Genomic DNA, 22589 nt, shown 5'->3' with positions numbered 1-22589 from the left:
TTCAAGTGAAACAATAATTGTGTGGCTATCAGTGAAGCTTTAAAAATGGTTTTGCCACCCATCATGCCTTGCTAATTCTAAAAAGGAAAAAGGTTCTGATTTGTCAAACAGCTTCAGGTCACATAAAGCTAGCCAGAATAAGAGCTTGGAATATTTGATTTGACATTCATGATGGTAAAACAGTGCAAAAGATCTGAAAAAAAAAAGTGCATCTTTTGTCTTCCTTTTGTTCATATCTTTTGCCCCATTCATTTGACACTCGGATCACAAACATCACGACCTAATTAGGATACTTTTAATGACAAATTTTTGATACAACACTACATCTCTTATACTGCTTTACTGGTCACACTGTAGGCAAAATGATTAAAATCTTTTACCATTTCTTATACTATGCTTTGTCAGGTGTGCTACAGGACAGCATTACAGTGCAGAAAACATGTAATGTGTACTACTGAACCATAGAAAGTTCAAGCCTGTGAGACAATGTATGAGTTACAAGCACTGTAGAACAAACTTAAAAGACTGCTGAACAGCTAAAAAGCAAAAATGTGTGTGTAGGGGGAGGGGGGGAGGGGAACGAAAGACCGAGAACCTTTCAAGGCTCTTTGCGTTTTCTTACCCATATATTGTTCGTATTTTGCCTTTTTTTGGTGCATTTGGCTATGGAACGAAAGACCGAAAACCTTTCAAGGCTTTTTGCTTTTTCTTACCCACATATTGTTCGTATTTTGCTTTTCTTTGGAGCATTTGGCTTATCCCATGACAAATTTTATTATTCATAAAACAATGGGTACCCACTGTTTTGTTTTGGCTTTCGTGCATTATGTAGTCTACTATGTCATAGTTTGTATATTAAGATCCTCATTGATGCGTATTAGTCTTTGGTACTGTAACTGCAATTGAATTTAGTAAAAGGAAATAACATTCTTTGAAGTTGTGATGTTTCTAACATATAACAAGCGCTCATTTCTGGTTTGAAGGAGTGAAGTAGTATATGCGTATTTAATGCCACAAACAGAACACCTCAGGAAGGCACAGGGTGCATTTTGCAAGCATTACAAGCCTGAGACTGTTACTTACTGTTACTTACTTACTGTTATGCATGTTACTATGCAACATGCATAAACATAAGTAACACAAATCAAATTCACGGTAGACTGTCAAAGAGTCAAATCAAAGGAACCTCAGCCAGCTTTATTCCTTAGCCCGAGAAGATTACTTGCAAAAGTGCTGGCCCAAGAATAATAGAATAAACAACACAGAAAACACTGAAATTTTGTATAAATGGAAACATAATGGAGCACATCCTAAAGGGAACTGCTAAGACAAAATGCTGATTGTGTTATCACAAGTAAATTTTCATTGTGACCTGTAATCACTGGCTTGTGATTAGAGGTCTGCCACCACTGCATAGCTCCTCAACTCAAATGCTTACACAGAGACAGCATCACATGTCTATGTCCAACAGAAGCATGGTCAATGAGAATTAAGCCTGTGGGTTCTTGGATCTGTCAATGCTGGCGCAACACAGTGCTTCAGGAAAAGAGGTGGTGTTGCACATTCTACACCAAAGAAAGACTGCTTTCAGAGCTCGCGCTTTGAGCCAGGCCTCTGCATCAATGGTGCAGCGGCTGTAAACCACACAAAGTCAAGAAACGTGGGACACTTCCTTTGAAAATATTAAAATCCATCAAAGAGTAAGAAAATCTGCTGAATAGCCAAACGTGCCTTTCAGCAGAAAAAGGCGTGCTCTTCAGAAGGAGCCATGGAAAAACAAACAGTTGCCCAACGCTTCAGCTTTGACCAAACACAAAAAGTGAAATATAGAAAGTGACAAAAAAGAAAGAAAAGCAAACCTAGCGTATGCCGGGAAAAGCAGATGGTGTCTGAAAGCCACTTCTGAAACTGCAAGCTTTGCTAACTGCCTTCCAGCTGGCTGAAGTTATCAATGAACAGAACATAAGAAAAAAAAGAGAATGGCTATATAAATGTGTCTACGACACTGCCGAGTGGTGAGTCTGAGGTAGGAGGTCACCATCCGAGCCTACTTCTTCAGTTTGGCAAAACCTCAAGCTTAACCACAGGTATGTAGGCCAAAATCTTGCTTTCAAGGTAAGCAACCAAACGAACAAAACTTAATGAACAAAATCTACAGCATTGCTGCCACTATTACACACCAAAGCTAACGTTAGTGGGAAGAACTTGGTGCACCTTTCAGCATGGAAACCTACACATCACCATGGCCATTGCTTGTTTTCTTATCACAACTGTCTCACATGATAGCATTTGTGCTTACAGATCCCTATATGCTGCAAGTAAATAACAGACAAATAACAGTTTAAAAGTGGCTGTGTAATTTCCTTCACTTGCTAACGTGCAAGTGCTCCAGTGCCATTCTGATCAAAAGAAGTCCTTACCAGGTGACTGCTTCATTGGTTTTTGTTTTATCAAGTATTTTTTTGACACTCTCAGTTAAGTGCCCATCTTTATATGGGTCACCATGTTTAAGAAGAAAAAAGAACGAGTTTCTTCTACTCTGCTTTATTGTTTATCCATCTTTCCCTTCAGACTTTCTTGTTTTCAATATCTTCAATAATGTCTCCCCATCTTTCTTAAGGTGACCAACATGTTATTTTTTTAATAAATACCAAAGCCAATACATAAATGGCAACAGTCTTTCTAACATTGTCACTACAATTCAACAGCTCTTTAGTTTTGGGTGACAACATTGCCTAACACACAGTAACCCTGAGTGCTTCTAGGGAATAATACGAATAATACTTCAGGACAACCGTAGAAGAACCTTAAAGACCTGTTCATCTGGTGAAAAGTTCAAATTAAGAAAGGTGCGCTGCATCTATGGGAAACTAAATAATACACTTCCTCAATGTTTCCATATTATCTGATAATATGGCTTAACTAATAATATGGCTAAAAAAAAAGAGAGAGAAAGAGAGAGAGAGAGAGAGAGAGAGAGAGAGAGACAGAGAGAGAGAGAGAGAGAGAGAGAGGAGACAGGACTTGTGAATGTGACGCAGTTCCTCGACGCCGTTATGGGAGAAGACAGGGAAGGAATGTCGCTTGCAGGTGTTAGTTTAGGCAAAGGAGGAGAAGGTGTCTGTTGGCGGTAACGCTTGCCTCCTGCCGGCATGGTAACGGTCTTTTATCTCTTCCAATAATGAACAAATTTGAAAAATTATTTTGGTAAAACACTCTCTAGACTGTGCCTTACAAGTTACAATGTATAAACAAAGTTTGCATTTGGGCCTGGTGAAGGGCCCTTGAAGGGGTGTAGAATGTACGTCACACAAGGTTTGCTCAAAATTTATGGCAAGGAATCCCTTGTGTAAGGTACTAGGGTGAGGGACAGTTTGCGGTATTTGCAGAAATATGATAGTGGCTGACCAGAACAGATGATCACATGACCTACTTCAAGAACAAGAGAATAAACTGTCACAAAAACAACAGAAATTGGAGCCTAGTCCTGCCAGCCAGAATAGCAATGTCATAACCACTAAGTAATGCACGAAGGCACAGCAGCAGCCTCTCATAAATATAATGACTGCTACAACTAAGCAACAGTTCACAAAAGGAAGAAAAGATTGAACACATAACCATAAGGCCAACAAATCAAATAATGATCGATACCAACAGCACCTTTTGAAGCACAGAGTGGAACAGAGGATAAGAGATGAAGAATCCCAAGCAGTAGTTCTCCAGAAATGTACTGCCTAGTTCACTGCTTTCACTATAGGCAAAACTGCTCCCCACTATGCACAACACTTTCTTATATTAGAAAGCTCAAAATAATAACGATAAAGAAGTAAGAAGAGAAAGACTTACTGGTCACCGTGTTGTTGGACGCTGTTAGGGCGGTCAGGACATTGACATCCCAGAGGAAGATCACTCGATCGAGACCTGCTGAAGCAACTCGCTCTCTGTCTTTCGCATAGGCTAGAGCTTTCACATAGTCCTGAAAGGAGATACTGCATGGCTCACAACTTTGTGAAGAATTTCTTAGCTATGACTGGTGATTGTAAAATGGATTTGGCATGTCAATGAGGCTTTTCTGTATGTTTATGTGGAAAAGTGAACTTTAGGATATATATAATTACACATCCTACATTCAAGCCACGTGCTGGACAAAAAAATTTTTAAGAGCACCTTACATATCTATAACTGCTACAATTTATTTAGTAAACACACTGTTCCCCAATATTTGAAGCAGTTAAAAAGGAAATGTGTTGCCTTTTTCTTTTGTTCTTACCCACCAAGAAAAATTAAAATTGCAGCTATATGACAGTTTTTAAAGCAACCTTAATTCTCTAGCACAAAATGCTTTTCTTGCATTGCTGATGTATAAACTAACTGTTACAAAGGTTGCAAAATTGAATTGCACACTATGAAACCATTACAGCAACATATTGGGATGAATTGGTCGATCAAATGAAGATATAGCATGCATCAAACACTGTTCCATGCAGTCAAGAAAAACACATGAGTAAATTGCAAGCAGCAGAACAAATGCTCAAATAAGTCTTTTTTTCTTAATACAAGATTTACTTTGCTAATACTCCCTCAGTCAAGTAATGATGAAATGCCCTGTGATATGCACCTGTCACAGCATCCTACTTGGAAAACCTCAGCACCTAATTTATTGCATAATACAAGACTAAATGCACTTCTTTTTCTTTCTTTGCCAGAAAGCTCTTGCTTCATTTGGACTTTAGAAACATTTTCTAGTTCGTCTGTGCTATAAAAAAAAGATGTTTTTCACCCAAAATAAGCCAAGGCTATTGTTTAAAATCGCAAACATGCTGCAGTTGGTAACTTCTCTTCACGAGCATAAACAAGGAAAAAAAGTAATAAATTTCATTGAACCGCAGCAGAATAAAAACTGTTCATTCATTCAAGAAATTCAAAGTGCACACGTTACAAATATATACACCATTCAGTTGGAAGATTCTTATACTTATTTATTTATTTACTTATTTACAATTTCATACAAGAAAGTTAATGTTATTACTGAAGCAAGCAATGGCAACTACAATTACGACACTACTAAACCTATAATTAGGAGTAAAGAGCAGTGTGCAAACATACCCTGTGTGTCCGGAGTGTGGACATGCAGAAACCTTTGTATGCATTCCAAACCTTGACAGTTGTGTCACTAGAGGCGGATATCACTGTGGGCGTAATAACAAAGATACAGAATATCAGAATTATATCCTGTGAAAGGTCGGATAAGTTGTGCTGAACCCTCCAAGTGCGAAATTATTGATGGTAGAATTCAGCTTTCTCCCTTAAATGCGACAAATTTCGTTGACATTCATTGAGCAGTTGTGTAACGGCAGTTTCACATGTATGTAAATAAGGAAATAGGAGTTGCACTAGAAGTAAAGCTTCCTTGTAACAAAATGTAGCTTACAGTTGATGTGAACTTATGCCTGGAAATGTGGCAAATTTTTTTACGTTCTAAAGATGGCTTGTGAATTAGAGCAATGCAGTGTGCACACAGGCAGGACAACGAACAACCACATTTCACCCTATTTTTCAAGACTTCCTCAGCAAGTGCCTGCAAATGAAAGTTGCCAACCTTACGCCAACATAACAGTACACAGCACCAACATATTGCACAGATGCTGTGCCAGGTTTAAAATACAAGCATGACTGCCACGCAGTACAAGTCCCTTGGTTAACAAATCCAGCTAAAAATTCATCCTGATATTCACACTTTTTGCGCACATTTTCGTGGTGAAGTACTAAGCAGCTCTGCAAAGTTTTGCACAGCAAGCTGCAACACAAGCCACAACAACATTTAGACAATTAGGAGAATAGCTGTAAAGGTAGTATGCAGCAATTAGCTGAAATTATGAAGGTAAATATTTATTTGGCTATATATGGGTGAATGTGTCCCAAACTTATCACTCTGCATAATGTACTTGCACAATTAGCATATACACCAACAAGAACACATCATGCATTTTTGTAAACTACATTCTTTGGATATCTGGGAGGGCTGAAAAGAAATCATCTTACGATAGCTTTACACGACATCAGTATTATTTAGTTGCAAACTTACAATACTATTTATACGACTTTCAAGTAAAGTAGGAGAGCTTCAGTTTTCAAAACAGGCATGCAAGCTATCAGTAAGAAAGACAGCTTCTCTAAAATGAGGATTAGCAAGACTTACAGTTCTTGCCACCGCAACAGAGCACAATATCATTGACCCAATCTGTATGATGCTCCATGGACTGAACGTAAGGGTCCTGCACATGGAAGAACATGCACCACAAAGTGGTGCGAAAAAATGTAGAAACGATAAAGCTAAGCTAATCACAGACACCAATATAAAATGAAACTGAATTTCTTCCATCCACATTAAATATTCTACAGCTGGCTTTAATCACACTAAAGGGACACTAAAGAGAAAAATTATTTCTTCAGTATCAGTAAATTACTTTTCTATGACACCAAAAACACCACTCTTACCACAATAAGACGCTTGGTACACCAGAAAAAGTGCAAGAACGAAAGACGGGTGGCAACACCTCCATGAAGTTCCCGGACTTGGTCGCTGCGACGTCATGGATTTTGATGGCATCTTCTAGGGCCTACTTAATTATACAGCGGTGCAGGTTGACTACATTGTGTTCTAAAGGAACCATATATTAAACATGGCAAGATTCAGGAACATTTACTCAGCCAACTCGGCCCAGATGCGAAAGCACACTCTGGAATCCTGACATCACACTGACGTACTGGCATCGGAGTTTTGGCACGAAATTCAAATACTGATACTTCGACCTTCATTTTCTCATCTAATAATCAAGCTACTATTTTGCAATGACTGCCTGCAGGGTTCCCAAACAATGCTTTATTAGTCTCAACTGATTTATTGTTTCGCTTTAGTGTCCCTTTAAACTGTCACACAACATTCATTGTTACTGCTTGAAATGCATTCAAATTGCAGATGGCACAAGAGGTATGTGAGGGTTAAACATATAATTAAGCAATTAATCAAACTAAACCTTCAAGCAACAGAAAAAAACAGCAACAAACACCAACATTCACTACAAACATACAAAATAATTTGGAACACAAAGCTCTCTCGTTCAGGTATATCTCCCACCAACCCCCTTAAACCTCCCAAATGCTAATACCTTCGTTTCCTATCACAGTGGCACAAATGAAATGCACATATTGAATTGGAAGTGCTATCAACACTGCCTGAATAACTACACAGTGCAGCATAGCTGCATAAGACATGCCATATAATGCACTTGTGTAGTATCGTTCCCGTCTTGTCTCTGTGCTCCTGAGCTCTAAACCTATAAAAATGTCGCACCAACAGGGCCAGACTTCGATTCTTATCAAGTTAAATTTTGAAAGGATTTTAGATATCATTTTACCTTCCTTTTATCTCATCAGAATTTGCAACACTGGCTTCAGTGCTCAGCACAAGCAAACAAGCTTTGGGAGCCACCAGTTAAAACCATAAAGCCTCAAAACAATCGAAACACCAAATTAAGTTGGCATTCTGCATCAAAGATCATGTAAAAAATGTTTAACATGATCAAAATCTTTGGATCAAAAATAGTGGCGCTTCTCCAGAACAATCTGAGAGTATAGGAGCATGGGGACTCATGTGCTGCAAAGTCCACACATACCTCAAGATTGCGCGTGTTCCAGGTGCGGATGACCGAGTCACGCCCGGCAGAATAAAGCCGGTTAAGTTGGGGGTCATACTGGAGAGAGTTGACACCAGATCGGTGCTGCCTCTCGACCACATCTCGGATGACGTAGGACACCTGGCAATAACAAAAGATGAAACCCACAAACTCAGGCCTCGGCTGTAGGTACAGAGAAAACACCTTGATTGCAATGAATGTGTTCTGTAATGTAAACTTGGAGCATGTTAAAAAAGCTAGTAGATTCCCAGTGCCAGGGGTGAACAGATATCAGTTTGCAAAGCCTTACATATGCAAGCTTCTCAAGTAGCACAAAGACCATAATTTAATGGAACCAGAACTTACTGCAGGAGTACCTACAAGGCAAGGTATTTACATGTACCACCAGCACAAATTGCAATGTGAACAGGAAATAACTGATTAAAATGTCTATTACATGTAATTACAGGGAAGTTTATCTTGTATTCGCTCTGTAGCCGGTTCCTAAGCATGGAGTAGCCGCAAGTGCATGTTTTGGAGTCTGAATCAAGCCCCTGTTATAAATGCATGTGAACCGGGAAATTTATTTTATTTATTTGTTTATTTATTTACAGAGCACCTACATCGCCATAAAGGCATTACGCAGGGGGGAACAAAATATAACCAGTTATACGAAAAAGCTTTTGGACAGATATACTACAGAAGCACTACAATAGCATTTAGAGAAAGACATACAAGTAATGTGAAACAAACAGGTTTCAGGAATATATAACCCATACATATGTTTTACAAGAGTGCCGCCACGGCATAGAATAGAATAGTTCGTTATTTGACATATTTACTATATCATTTGATAAATTGTTCCATTGTCTCAATGATTTGGGGAAAAAAAGAGTAGTAAAAAGTGTTTGTTCTGCAGTTAGAGGCTGAGATCTTTTTGTTGTTATCACAGCGAGTCGATGTGTAATCTGGTTCCAGAAGATGGTTATAGCGATTGATACCTGTCTGACTGTTATACATTCGGTGCAATAATCTGAGCCTCAACTTCTGCCTAAGCATATGTAGTAGATCCCATCCTAAAGTGGCCTTCATTTCGGAAATGCTAGAGTACGTACTGTAATTATTACAAAGAAACCTTACTGCTTGGTTCTGTAGTTTTTCTATTCTACCAATGAGGCAATCTTGATAGGGATCCCTATTACACAAGCATAATCAAGTATTGTTCTGACATGTGAAAAATGTAAAGTTTCTTTAACTTCGCGCGTTGCCTGTTTAAAATTTCTGTGAATAAAATGTAACATCCTACTAGCTTTTTCTATGACGGTATCAATCTGTTTATGCCAAGCGAGTGATTCAGTGAAATAGACCCCTAGATACTTGTATTTCGACTTTATGTCGATAAGCACGCCATTGATGCTGAAATTCGGATAATTTCCTGGAAAAACTTACGCAACTGCACTTTTTTATATTTACCTTCATGTTTCATTTTTTACATCAGATCGCTACGTTATTTAATTAAATCTGTTTGCAATGTATCTATGTCATTTTCAGTAGTAATTTCTGTGCAAATCACACCTTCATCAGCAAATAGTGTTATGGGTGATGTAATTAGTTCAACAATGTCATTTATGCAGATTAAAGATAACAAGGGGCCCAGTACACTTCCCTGAGGAACTCCCAAAGAAACAGTTATCGGTGAAGATGCGGCATTGTTTAGGACGACGGACTGGGTTCTTCCATTTAGGTAGTTTCGTATCCAATTTTTAATGTCTTCGTTTTTATTTAATGCAGCAAGCTTTTACATCTACAAGCTTATGGGTCACAATATCGACAGCTTTTTGAAAATCAATAAAAACCGCGTCTACCTGACTATTTTTATCAATGGCTTTAGATAAGAAGTGCAGAAATTCTGTTAATTGTGCGTTGCAAGAACAACCTTTTCAGAGTCTGTGCTGGGAAGGTGTAAAGAAAGCGTTTGAACCAAGGAATGCAGATATGTTACTATATAAAATGTGTTCGAATATCCTGCACAAATGGGAAAAGAACAACCCATTGAGGTAGATTAGGAATTTTTTCATGTTTGAATTTATGCTGAAAGTACAAGTATACCACTGCTATGCAGTATGAAATCAGTCCCGCAGGAATACACAAGGTTGAAAAACTTTAACGTGAAATAATTCATCCTCACTGTGTGATCTTCTACACTCCTAATAAACTCAGACAGTACACAGTGACTGCCCTGGAAAGGCATTGGTCCCAGGTCTGATCCCTGGACTAGCTTCGCGTTGCTGTTGGGTGATGACAATTTTTTCCTTTAAAGCTATCTATGATATGAAATTGTGCTCATCAAACATGAAACCTGGTCGTAGTGAGCATGGCAAGTACAGCTGGCACTTTTAAAACACAATGTACCAAATTAATGTTCAACCTTACAGGCACGAATGCAGACATGCCCACAGAAGCTTTTAAAATTCACAAGCTACAAAAAGGCCAACTTCCTTTACAATTCAGTAATTCTAGATTGATTTACACAATGTGCCTCTCAATTCTATGCGAAGCACCCAAACAGCAAAGAAATCTAGTTTTTCATACCATTTCAGTTCCAAAAACTACTGCATTCATATGTACCATGCAGCTGTGTGATCGATTATCAGGACAGGTAAAAGAATGCTTCCCGCCCTACACTGAATTTTCAATCTGACAGCCATGAGCATGGTTCTATAACTAAACTCATATTGCTCACCTGCAACAAGAAGAAAAGAGAATGGGGAGTTTCTGAAATAGCATGCGCAAGTGGTTCAATGCACAGAAAAAAACTAAAATTTCACCTTTTCTTTTGTACCTTTTTGTACACACAGCCGATAGTACCCCATAACCTTGGGTCCCCTATTTCTAAGGTTCTCTAATAAAGACAATGTATGTGACAATACCCCATTAGCTGCTATTGCAATATAGTTGAATTATTGTGCTTACTCCCCTATTAGTTCAAGTTCTGTTTATTTGCATCATTACAATGCTGGCATGCTCCGGCAAAAAGTGAAAATCAATTCACTTGAGAACGCCCGAGAATAATGGCGTAAAAACAGATAGCCTTTCATCATGCCACCTATCTTTTGTAGACGGTAAATAATAATAATAATAATATTTGGGGTTTTACGTGCCAAAACCACTTTCTGATTATGAGGCACGCCGTAGTGGAGGACTCCGGAAATTTTGACCACCTGGGGTTCTTTAACGTGCACCTAAATCTAAGCACACGGGTGTTTTCGCATTTCGCCCCCATCGAAATGCGGCCGCCGTGGCCGGGATAGACGGTAAATACTACAGAGGTTATGAAAGGAGAGATGAATTGCTTAAGTGTTTAGAAATGGCCTATCCAGTTGACACGGGACCCACACATTCAATTTAGCTGTTTGCTCTGGGAGCTAACAAGCAAATAACTACCAATAGTCAGGTGCTCATTGGTACACTGTGTGCTCCACAAACAGAGCCAAACTGGAGTTTCTACAGACGTGCTGCTTTGACGAAGACAAGTTCCCTTGCTGAAACATTAGCGCCAGTGAAATTCCTTGCTGCACCACAGCGAATCGCAGAACATTACTCAGGTTCAGCGAGAACTCCGTGCGGCTTAAGGTGTGACACTGTTAGCGCATAGAGAAACACTACTACATTACTTTATTAAACAGTGCTGATGGAACGAAAGAGAAAGAAAGGGTAACGACGCTGGTCGTAAATTAAAGAAGGCAGGTCTGCGACATCTCGAAATCAATGAGAGGAGACGGAAGTTACGCTCCGTCGCTCGATTTTGTCAAGGGAGAACAGTCTAGCTATTGCAACAATCGTTATATTACAGCTCACGAACATTTATTATTGAAAGTGCGCGAACTGATTGTGAAATGCGCACAGCCAAGAAATGAGATCCGGTCCCGTGGCACGTCTCGATGTTCAAGCTCTAGAGGGACGTGGTCAACGGAGGCCCGTTTGAGACCGCAAACAGCCCATCGCCTTTCTTTGAGCCACTTGAACCTCTGCTGGCAATAAACCCTTTAAGCTTCGCGAAACTGAGCTGTTTCAATGCGGAGCAAGCTGCGACGCGGCAGTTCACGTAGGAAGCGTACAAACAAAAACAAGTAAAGAAACAATTAAGGAGACCTAGTGTTTCGCCTACCACGCCGTTAGAGAGAAACATCACTGTAAGAACGGGCAAAACGACCGACGCAACCGTTACAGCAATAACAACCAACAAAAACGGCCGCCCGATATGCCCGTCCAAAATGACGGGCTAGGATCATCCTTTTCGCGATAATAACTGCGTCGGGCTTCCTTGAAATGTAACCGCGCGTGACAGCAATGCTCACGCTTTCAAGTAATCAACCACTGGGTAACAGAAACGACCGTTAGCATACCTGAACTTTCTTTCGAGGTGTATGACCGCCGCCGCTGCTGGTCTGCTTCTGGTGAGCAGCCATATTTGTTTACTGAAACACCGTCGATTCTCAAGCTTTACTTTCGCATACGGCTCAACATCTCAGAGCCACACTGCTCACTATTATGCGTTCGAGTAAGCTGTAATGGTTTCTCTTGTGGAATTTTCACGGCATTCTAAACATGAGAATCGCAGAAAGTTTTGTCTGCGGATTTTTGATCATTCGGGAAGGGCGTGTCGGGCAGTGTCGGCGCGCGGCATTTTCATTTTTTTCCGTTTTCAGTAGCGCAGAGTCAGGGAAGCGCGCGTGTGGCACGCTACAATATGAGCATTTGAACTGAATAAGTAGCAAATTATGCAGTGCTATACACGCTGCAGCACGACCATCGTGATACGGGACATTTCGCACCATGGTAAAAATTAAATAGTAGGGTTTAACAGCCGGGTTTAGTTAACGGCCCAACAGATCAGCGCAGCCTTTTGCGGTAGGAGAGAAGGGGGACTTGGATTAATTTAATTTCGACAAACTGGGTTTGTTAGTCTGCACCTAAATTTAAGTAGCTCCACGGTGAAGAGTGAAAAAATATATAATTCCCATATGCACCATATCATACCGCTAATCATAAAACTGCTTTTTATGGTAAAACACGCTGGAACAATCAACCCACTATCGAATGCAACTGCGGCCAAATTAGAGAGCCCTTAGCAGCCACGTGCGGCTCTTAATTGGATTCTAGGCCTCCACGATGAGCATCGATGTAATTATAATACGAAACAGGCAGATGTGCAATGTTAGCGTAACCTCACCACGCAGCATCAGAACCCTATGGTTTCCTTATCCCTCAAGGCTTCGGCCGGAGGGGCCATATACCGAGTGTTTCAATTAACTTGAACCAAACTTCAAAATTAGAATGGCATACACTGACTAGATAAACGGGACCAGCCCTACAGTGTCCGCAGTAGTCTTGATTTACTCAGACCACGTTTTGAAGTGCAATTACAGTTAGCTAATCAATTTATATAGTTTAATTACAACAGAAATCAAATATTCGTTTAGGTGCATAACCACGGCGGCCGCATTTTGATGGGGGTAAAATGCAAAAAAAAAATTACCGACGATTACGTTACTTCCTAATGCGAAATTTGAGCGCAGCAAATAAGCTGTTTCACCTTTTCGATAGATTGAGGCAAAGAAATCGAGCAACACATGTATGCGCTATCACAGAATTTTTTTTTTATTTTTCACACGTATTCCTTTAACAAAGACTCCACTAACAGTTCTTGACAGTCATGAAGGAAGCTTTGTGGTCGGAGAAATACTGATATATGTTTGACTTGGTACACCAATGCTTGATTCTCAAAGACGAGATCTATACAAGTGCCTCGCGAGGTTGTCACAGCCGTGGGACGCGTTACGAGCGAGAGGAACGGGATGTTCTCCCGCATAAGTGTTAGGAAATTGCTGTTTGTCTTTATGTCAACATTAAAGTCCCCCACTACTAACATCGGTGTGGATCGATGGACGGTTAATGCGAGTTGCAGGAAGTGCACGACGTCTTTCGTGAGTGCGGTAGCGGACTCACGAAAGCAGTATCAGTCGGTCGCTGCTAGCGCTGGGGGGATGAAAGGGGGGCGGAGCTGGTTATGAGGCCGACGATAACGCCGACGACGACGCGAAACCCAGGAACGGACGCCAAAGAGCCATTTGTGTAGCCAGCCCTCCTCCACAGTCTCTCCTCCTCCCTTCCATCATCCTCCCTCGCCCGGAGAGCCGACAGCGCGCATGCGCGGCGGCGGAGCAGATTCGTCGGCGAGCTACGACGCGAAACCCAGGAACGGACGCCAAAGAGCCATTTGTGTAGCCAGCCCTCCTCCACAGTCTCTCCTCCTCCCTTCCATCATCCTCCCTCGCCCGGAGAGCCGACAGCGCGCATGCGCGGCGGCGGAGCAGCAGATTCGTCGGCGAGCTGGTTACGAGGCCGACGACAACGCCGACAACGCCGACGACGACGACGACGACGACGCGAAACCCAGGAACGGACGCCAAAGAGCTGCGCTCTAAAAAACGCCTGTGGCCCGTGCATTGGGGGCACGTTAAGGGTCCCCTGGTGGTCCAAGTTAATCCGGAGTCACCCACCACGGCGTGCCTCATGATAGAGCTTTAGAATAAGGGGAAGCAAACGTTGGGGGCATCATAATCTAAAACTCTCTGTAATGAAATCGTGGTTTCGGCACGTAAAACCGCAGAATTCCTTCAAGTCGTACTCAAAAAGAAGTGTGCTCAGAAACGCCATATGAAGTTCTTTTTTATTTTTCCATTGTCTTCCTTGTGGTTATTTTTTCCGGGCTCTAATAAAAACGAACAAAGTATGAAAAAAAAGTGGCAGTCTCGCCCGAAAGGCAAAACATCCATTTTGCGATAGCAAACTATTAAACAGCTATATGCGAAGTAAGGATAGTAGTTTTATTGGCCGTTTAAACTTGTAAACATTAGCTTAACCCGCCGTGGTTGCTCAGTGGCTATGGTGTTGGGCTGCTGAGCACGAGGTCGCGGGATCGAATTCCGGCCACGGCGGCCGCATTTCGATGGGGGCGAAATGCGAAAACACCCGTGTGCTTAGATTTAGGTGCACGTTAAAGAACCCCAGGTGGTCAAAATTTCCGGAGTCCTCCACTACGGCGTGCCTCATAATCAGAAAGTGGTTTTGGCACGTAAAACCCCAAATATTATTATTATTATTGTTATTATTAACATTAGCCTATTAACTAAATTAACAAGTATGGTGTCACGCGCGCACAAGCAAACATGAACACATTTCACTCGATGACCGCGGATACTCGCTGCCAAAACAGGAGCGAGGAAGCGCGGCGGCAGCAGCGAGCGAATTGACCTTTGTGCTGCTTCTCGCTTCAACGGGAACTAAGCGGCGAAAGCGCAACGCACAAGAAGCTGAGCCCTCGGCGCACCCTAAACTCTGTACTCAACGCAGATCGACCGCTTTCAAGCTAGAGCCCGCGCAGCCGCCGCCGGAGTAAACCAACTCCTCCCCCCCCCCCCCGATGCCTTGCACGCGACGGAAGACAGTGCGCTTTCTCCCCACTTTCCTCCCTTGCGCGCACGAGATTAATCCGCCATCGTCGGCTTACCCTCGCACCGCATATGGCGCGCGGCGACGGCGTTATCGTCCTTGGACTTTATACGGAACCTCACGGCGACCCCAACAGCAGTAATGCGCCTATAGTGTCCATATAACTGCTATCGCAAGAAAAGGAGAAGTCACTGCGCTTTCGCCCATCTGGGCATTTACACAGCATCGGTATACATCACGAGAAAAATTCAAAACTGTTCTTTTTTATAATGGCCTGGCCTGTAAGTACCGCAGCAAAGATTACTTCAATTTTTTTTTCATTTGTCATTCTTCAATGCCCCTCTCTTCGCACGCCGATAAGCATGTAGGTGCTTACACCCCTCTTCCGCATACCCCCCCCCCCCCCCGCACTTACCCCGCACCTTGGACTCGTACACACCACAGCAAAAACGTAATCGACTACAGTAATAATTACTTCACTCAAAAGTATACTCGATTAGAGTTGCTATTGGGGAGGGAGGGATGGCTGTACTGTAACGTATACGGATCTTGCTAACGTGTACGGTTACTCAGCGTCTGGTTCCTCTGGGAAGCGCAAGCGCTTCATTGTTGCTGATACTTGACGATGCTCCCAGTTAGGTCAATGAAAAGTTGGAAAAAATGTCCGTATTTTATTTTGCGGCATTAAAGCCTTATAAGTGATCGTCGCTAATCTAGACATACTAGCGCCGGTTCAATTTGACGGCCAACCTCTGGCGGAGCGTTAAGATGACAAAACAAATACTGAGACCCTGGGTTTGCCTGTCTGAAAATAAGCGAGGCTGCTGCGTGGCCCCATCTCGGGCGTTCTGCTGCAGTTTCCACCGAATTCAGCTTCTCAAAGCTACGTCGTATGGTATAGCTTGTCCCGTCAATAATGTAACCGGTTACATATGTAATTGGTTAATGCAAAAAAAAAGTAATTGTATTCAGTGAGCTTTACTAAATGAGCAAAATAAACATTAAATTACAACATTAGCAAAATATGTTGTGGATAAGTAATTAATCACATGTAATTCGTTACGCACAATAAAGTCCGACACACACACACACCGCCGCTACTACTGCTAGCTAACAATAATAAACAGCAAAAATTCACGCAGAACCCATCTTACGATGAATCATCGACGTAAATGCGATTGGCATTGAACCAATGTAGCGACACACCATACTGCCCCTTACGAAACGCGTCATGTATGAGAAGTGTATGCAGCCGAGTTCCGAGCTCTGTCACGCTTCCAACTCTATGGCGCTTCCCTCTGGACACGTTGCGCCATCTAGCGCCGCCACCGCGCAGTTCGCGCGTGACGCCTCTATGAATATTTATTCAGACAAGATTGTCTGTACATACCAGGTGTCTATTTTATCACCACTTAACTTTTAAGAGTCATCTGTGGCATAGATAGCACAAGTTGACTCATGGAGCTGGATTACTCGAAGAGGCGTGCATTACTTACACTACAAATCAGATTGCTAACTGCCTAATTAACAAATTTCGCTAATCAACATTTAAACTGGTTAAGATAGCGCAGATATTTCAATATACGAATCCAAGCCAGTGATTTCACAAGGTACGTTCACTTGGAACGATTTTTAAAACTACCACTAATTTGGATATAAGCATTGTCAAACATGCGGTAAAATGCACTGACGTTCCACTTACTTTTTCAGCAAAATGCCTTTTTACGTATTGAACCTGAAAACTTACTGGAACACCAATGTATTTCGTCGCAAACTTTGGTAGCGTGTACCACGAAACGGGTATCATTTACCGAATTCGTTGCAAGTATATTTGGCTTTCGTAGTCACGGGCTATCATTCGTAAATTGCAAAATTTAAGTGATTTGTAAAGTAATCTGTAGTAAAGCAAGTTGTTTAGACGTTAATTAGCGTAACTTCGTTACATAATCAAATATTCATTTTGATTTCCTTTGCAAATGATGTCTGTTTCTGAAAGTAATCTAGCTGAAACAGTAAAATTATGCTACATGCCTACGGTAATTTTAAAAGCTAACATTCACTTCAGTGTGCACTAAAGAGGATGAAGACGAAAGCCGGCGCGCTCACGAGACATTCGTTAAATTACTTGACATTATCATTCGAGTGCGAAGTTGCTTCCTATAACTTGTTTTCTCCCACCGAAGGTCGTGAGTTCGAGTGCATTAACTATATATTAAATAACTGTACCTTAATTACCATCGCCCTAATTAACAACACATGTCATGGGTTCGGCTCCCACCAATGCTCGTGGGTTCGACCATCAATGGTGGCATCATCAATTTTGGTGGCATTGAATTCTGGTTCCACCAAAGGTTGAGAGTTCGACTCCTACCAAAGGTCGTGGGTTCGAGTGCCTTAATCAGCGTTGCTTTAATTAACCCCAGAGGTCGTGGGCTCGACTCCCAGCAATGGTCGTGGGTGGTACCATCAATTTTGGTTCCATAACGCCAGACGGTCATTTTTCGTGAACGTTGGGCAACGAATTTCTCGAGGGTTCTCTCCCAACTCGAGCGTTCGCCTCCCAACAAAGGTTGAGGACTCGACTCCCTATACATTTTGGTGCCACAACGCCGGACGGCGTAACGCCATACATCGGATTCCCATGAGTCGTCTAAGGCTTTCGCCTTAAAACATACGTCGCACCTCTTTGAGGTCCGAGATCCATATTGAATCCGCGTTCACCACATTGCCAAGTGCCGAGGAGCTATTCGACGTAGCTCTTGCCTCCGTCAGTTGTGCTGTCTCTCTCTCTCTTACGATCTCTCTTACCTAATTAATTGATTATTAAGTCTTACCTAATCAATCAAGTTCTCAAATATTGTATATTTAGATGAAAAGTGTCAGTGAGAAAATTGTAGAGCAACATCAAAAACTCCCGAAACAGCTTTCTGTTGCTCAATACGTGATACATGAGAGTGTTTTTCGTTGTAGGTGAAATTGTAGTGAAAGGAAAATTTCGTTGAAGATGGCCCTTAAGGAGTATATATAGAGGCATCACATATTACATTACAAAAAAAGATGCAATGAAATTCCGGCGCGCAGATGGTTTGCCTACGCTCTTTCTGACCCATCCTCACGAAACTTTTAGCAACGCATACTTGGACGATGAGAAAACTTTCATCTCTATTGCCAGAATTTCGGAGTTACACGACTTATTTGTGAGAACAAAGGGAGTTGCTGGAACTTTTTTTGAAGGGGTGACTGCACCTTGTCCCCTACTACTCTGTTCTCAATAGTTCTCGTAATTTCTGATGCCGATGAAGTACTTTCAATTTGATCGTGTTCAAGTATGAAGTGAACGCAATTGTACTGACACGAGCAGCTGCGTCCACAATAGGAGTTGCTGCAGCATGATTTTGTTCTTGGAGTGCTGAAGTTCTTGACAAGTTCTACGTTTCGTCTGCGTTCGCGGTGTGCGCTTTGTAGGTGTACCGCCAGCGTTAAAAAAAAGCTTAAGGAGGCACCGTGTGAAGCTGAGCCCCAACTGGTGACGTATTCTGGAACTATCACTTACAGCGATAGTTTCACTTTCTCGTGGTTTAGCGAGGCTCAACATAGCCTCATCCCACGAGAGCCAATGATAGCTTCTTCTTTCGCGCGTTCTCGCAAAATCTCGCGATAGTTTAACTATCTCCGAAAGTGATCATCCGAGATTATACGTCCCCGGATGTTTGGACATGTAGCGGACACGCCTAGAGCATTAGAAGCCTCCAGGGGCACTTGACAGTGAGGGTAACCATTCTTCATTTCTGCGTGTTTCGAACGTCAACCGGTCTGCAAAGACTTAATAATAGGCTTGTTCGAATATATAAATTCTCGAATCAAATCTGATACGAATATGCGAGAAAAACGACCTTCAATAGTTAACCGGTATATGAATATTTAAAAATTCTAAATGAGTCAGTTATAAAGGTTGGATGGAGTTCCTTTGAAGAAAAAAGAAAGGCTCATATATGCTATTTCATACATTTAATGCCGTTAACATATCGGGGTCAGGTCACCTACGGAGCTTGTAAATGAGAAACAACTTACAAACTGAGAAATCCGGTGCACCATTGCAATGACAGTAACGAAACAAAAAGCAGCGCATCACCGGACGCGCGTAGTACAGTGCTGTGCTCGTTAAAGGAGCCAGGTGTATACTACAGCAATGACAGCACCATACATTGTTTTAAGGGAAACCAAACATCGTGAGGCTGGCCGAATAATCAATTGTTTTGCCTGAGTCGGGAAAAACTCATAACCTGCATGAGCTGAGGCCTGCTCATTTAACGACTGGAAGCTGTCATGCAAAAAGATTCTCTCCTCCATTAGTTCACTCAGGAACTGGTTCACCTGTGCAACAACCGCCTTTCTCATGCAGCAGAATAATCCGGAAGTCTCCACTTGCGACGATCTTTATACCTGTACCCCGCACAGAGAAGAATATACGACAGATTTTAGTAGAGAATTCTGGAAACTAATGCGAATCGAAATAGCGAAGACTATTCGATTCGCACTCGAAGTGTCGAATATTCGCACAGCCTTTTTTAATACGTGCTATATACTATATAACACTCCCAGCGGGGGCACGTTATGATGTATCAGGGCAGCGCGACAAAGACAAGGTATGGAGGCTTCATCAGAAGCACGTATCATCACAGGGTACATGTTCTTTACTCTGTGTCTTCGCTTTTCTGTGCATCATGTGCATAAATTGAATTCTATTGTCGTTGTAATTTGAGTGCTCGTCTATTTCGTTGCAGCAGCTGGACATGGTCGCGGCCCGTGCTCTGCTCCTGGTCGTGTTCCTCGCCTCCCTGTGGCCATCGCTGCGAACTAGGGACATCGGCAATTCGACTGGGAGAACCCGCGGGTTATCGTCTAGTGTGTCGCCGGAAAAAGGCGAATCGGTCTCACATGGCCCTTCTTCCGCGAACACCACCGGTGCCTCGGATTCGCGGAGACCCGCTTATGATGAGTCAGACAATGCGGGGCGCTCCTCCATCGGAGGAGTGACCATCCAAGGCGACAGGAGGTACGGCGGCGGTTTGCGCGGAAGAAGTGACGGCCGCGGAGGCAGAAGGCGGTATGGAGGAAGAGACGACAGCTTGAGCAAAGTGAGGCATGGAGGAAGTGATGACCGCGGTGGAAATGATGACTGGGGAGCAAGGGACAACAACAGAGGAAGTGACGACAGAGGAGGAAGTGACGATTGTGGAGGACATGGACATGACGAAGAGGGAGGAAGTGACGACTGCAGACACAAAGTGGTACATGGAAGAAGCGACGACCAAGGGGACAAAGATTGGTACGGAGGAAGTGGCGACCAAGAGGACAAAGGGGGGCACGAAGGGAGTGACGACCGAGGGGACAAAGGGTGGTACGGAGGAAGTGGCGACCAAGAGGACAAAGGGGGGCACGAAGGGAGTGAAGACCGAGGGGACAAAGGGTGGTATGGAGGAAGTGGCGACCAAGAGGACAAAGGGGGGCACGAAGGGAGTGACGACCGAGGGGACAAAGGGTGGCACGGAGGAAATGACGACCAAGGAGACAAAGGATGGCACGGAGGAAGTGATGACCGAGGGGACAAAGGATGGCACGGAAGAAGTGGCGACCAAGGGGACAAAGGGTGGCACGGAGGAAGTGACGACCAAGGAGACAAAGGGTGGTACGGAGGAAGTGACGACCAAGGAGACAAAGGGTGGCACGGAGGAAGTGACGACCGAGGGGACAAAGGATGGCACGGAGGAAGTGACGACCAAGGAGACAAAGGGTGGCACGGAGGAAGTGACGACCGAGGGGACAAAGGGTGGCACGGAGGAAGTGAAGACCAAGTGGACAAAGGGTGGCGTGGAGGCAGTGGCTCGGACGGAGGAGGTCATAGGGCAGTTAAGAAGGTTGGCAGTCACCGTACAGCAAAAGACAGACACACCAGCGAGTTGCAAGGGGGAAATAAAGGCGGCGACGGCCAGAAAGGCAAAGGAAAAAAGGGCTGGAAGAAGCGCGTCGGAAATCGCCGGCGAAAAAGCAACGCAGTCTTAAGCTAGGAGCAACGGGAGGAAGGACGAGAGGAACACCAGTGCGGCAGTGCCTGAAAAGCAAAATCGACGCTGTCGCAATCGGACGAGACAACCAGCTAGGCAGTGGCGAAAGCAAGAGGAAACATCGCGTTCGAAAAAAAAAAAAGAATGAATACTCATTTGCCCGAGGTGGTTCAGCTTGTCAACAGCTCACATCGACTAATGATCATTTATCATTAAGAACCTCGTCGTGTTGTGGGCACTGTTTACAACAACGAAAAGCATAACACGCCTAATTGAAACACTATTCTACAATATTGAGCTGCCAAAAATCACTTGTGTTCTCAGTTTTCAAGAAATATATGTGCGTTTATAGTTCCGTTTGCATATGTCTTACAGTGTGCAACCTTTATCCTCGACATGTCACGACATTCCAAAAACACTGTCACGCAAACTTACAGTGTCAGTAGCAGCATGGGAGCCTCACTGCGCGGGTTCGGATTAGGTTTCGTCAGCCGCGAATGCTCCTGTGCATGCTTGCTGAATGTGGGCCTGCGTCCGCACCGCCAAATAATTACCATTGACAGGATTTTGTCAATCAGCTTATGTCATTTTGAATGACATAAGCTGATTCCTATGCTGTATTTCATGGGCGTAGCCTGCTGCGCATGTAGGGAACGTAAACAGAGCTGAAAAGACAGAAAGACATAGAAACTACAACACACGTAGCGCCGTGTGTTTTCGTTTCTATGTTTGTCCCTGTTTCTTTAGCGATATGGAGGTTCCTAGTATGACAGACCAACTAGCTAGAATCACTGTCTTGGTCATGCACATGTAGACTTCGTCAAATTTCTGGAAGCTACCGCTACTATGATCGGACCTAACATCAGACCCAACATGGTGCACATTTAGCACGCCTACAAAATATAGTCACAAGAAAAACGAAATGAACGACACAAATGTCTTTTTTTTTTATTACAAACATTTTGTTCTTGGGAAAGTTGGTTGATACTTGGTGAAACCATCGAAGTGCAAATAAAACAAGCACAAAGAATCGAAATCCGGACGATACATGTCTGTTATTCTGCGTGCGGCCTTCTTGGTGAAGCCACAATGGCTTCACCAAGCTCTGTGAGTGGACATTTTCGTTCCTCTTCTGCCCGTTTCTTGCACGGGTGCCTTCTCAAACGTGCATGGAGGGCGTCGACAATATGGCGGCGGCAATTGCGCCCGCAAATAGTTGCACTGTTGCATGCCGCGAAAAGAGATGAAAATTCATACGAAAAGTCCGGGCTCGCTTTGTTCCTCGGAGAAGCCACTCTCCCCGCCAGCACGGACGGCGGTCGCACGTGTGGGT

At 43.1% G+C, this 22589-nt stretch overlaps 2 protein-coding genes across 4 annotated transcripts in view; one reads left to right on the top strand and one right to left on the bottom strand.

The window, feature by feature from the left end:
- The window catches only part of LOC139057377 (WD repeat-containing protein 48), a 69791-nt gene extending 57326 nt beyond the window's left edge, over positions 1 to 12465 (bottom strand). The window contains exons 1-5 of one of the 2 annotated variants that reach the window (XM_070535450.1): positions 12083 to 12465; positions 7677 to 7817; positions 6200 to 6275; positions 5107 to 5189; positions 3847 to 3976 (exon numbers count right to left, since the gene is read on the bottom strand). In XM_070535450.1, the coding sequence (XP_070391551.1) occupies positions 3847 to 3976; positions 5107 to 5189; positions 6200 to 6275; positions 7677 to 7817; positions 12083 to 12145 (493 nt within the window). In that variant the 5' untranslated portion in view covers positions 12146 to 12465. The remainder of the gene's footprint in view (positions 1 to 3846; positions 3977 to 5106; positions 5190 to 6199; positions 6276 to 7676; positions 7818 to 12082) is intronic. The other variant, XM_070535449.1, reaches the window with a different exon arrangement.
- LOC139057378 (uncharacterized) lies at positions 1956 to 21611 on the top strand. 2 transcript variants are annotated; one of them, XM_070535451.1, is made up of 2 exons: positions 1956 to 2087; positions 19979 to 21611. In XM_070535451.1, the coding sequence occupies exon 2, from the start codon at positions 19985 to 19987 to the stop codon at positions 21257 to 21259; it is 1275 nt and encodes a 424-aa protein (XP_070391552.1). In that variant the 5' UTR covers positions 1956 to 2087; positions 19979 to 19984; the 3' UTR covers positions 21260 to 21611. The 2 variants fall into 2 exon arrangements, with proteins under 2 accessions (XP_070391552.1, XP_070391553.1); XM_070535452.1 differs by having other exon boundaries at positions 1989 to 2087; positions 19976 to 21611.
- The last annotated feature ends 978 nt before the right edge of the window (positions 21612 to 22589 follow it).

Source organism: Dermacentor albipictus, chromosome 3 (assembly GCF_038994185.2).
Source record: "Dermacentor albipictus isolate Rhodes 1998 colony chromosome 3, USDA_Dalb.pri_finalv2, whole genome shotgun sequence".
Lineage (NCBI taxonomy): Eukaryota > Metazoa > Arthropoda > Arachnida > Ixodida > Ixodidae > Dermacentor > Dermacentor albipictus.
Note: the sequence above shows the minus strand (reverse complement) of the source record. Positions and strands in the feature narration are given on the sequence as shown.

Coding starts and splice junctions, on each gene's coding strand:
- LOC139057378 (XM_070535451.1), top strand. CDS start 19,985: ATGGTCGCGGCCCGTGCTCTGCTCCTGGTCGTGTTCCTCGCCTCCCTG.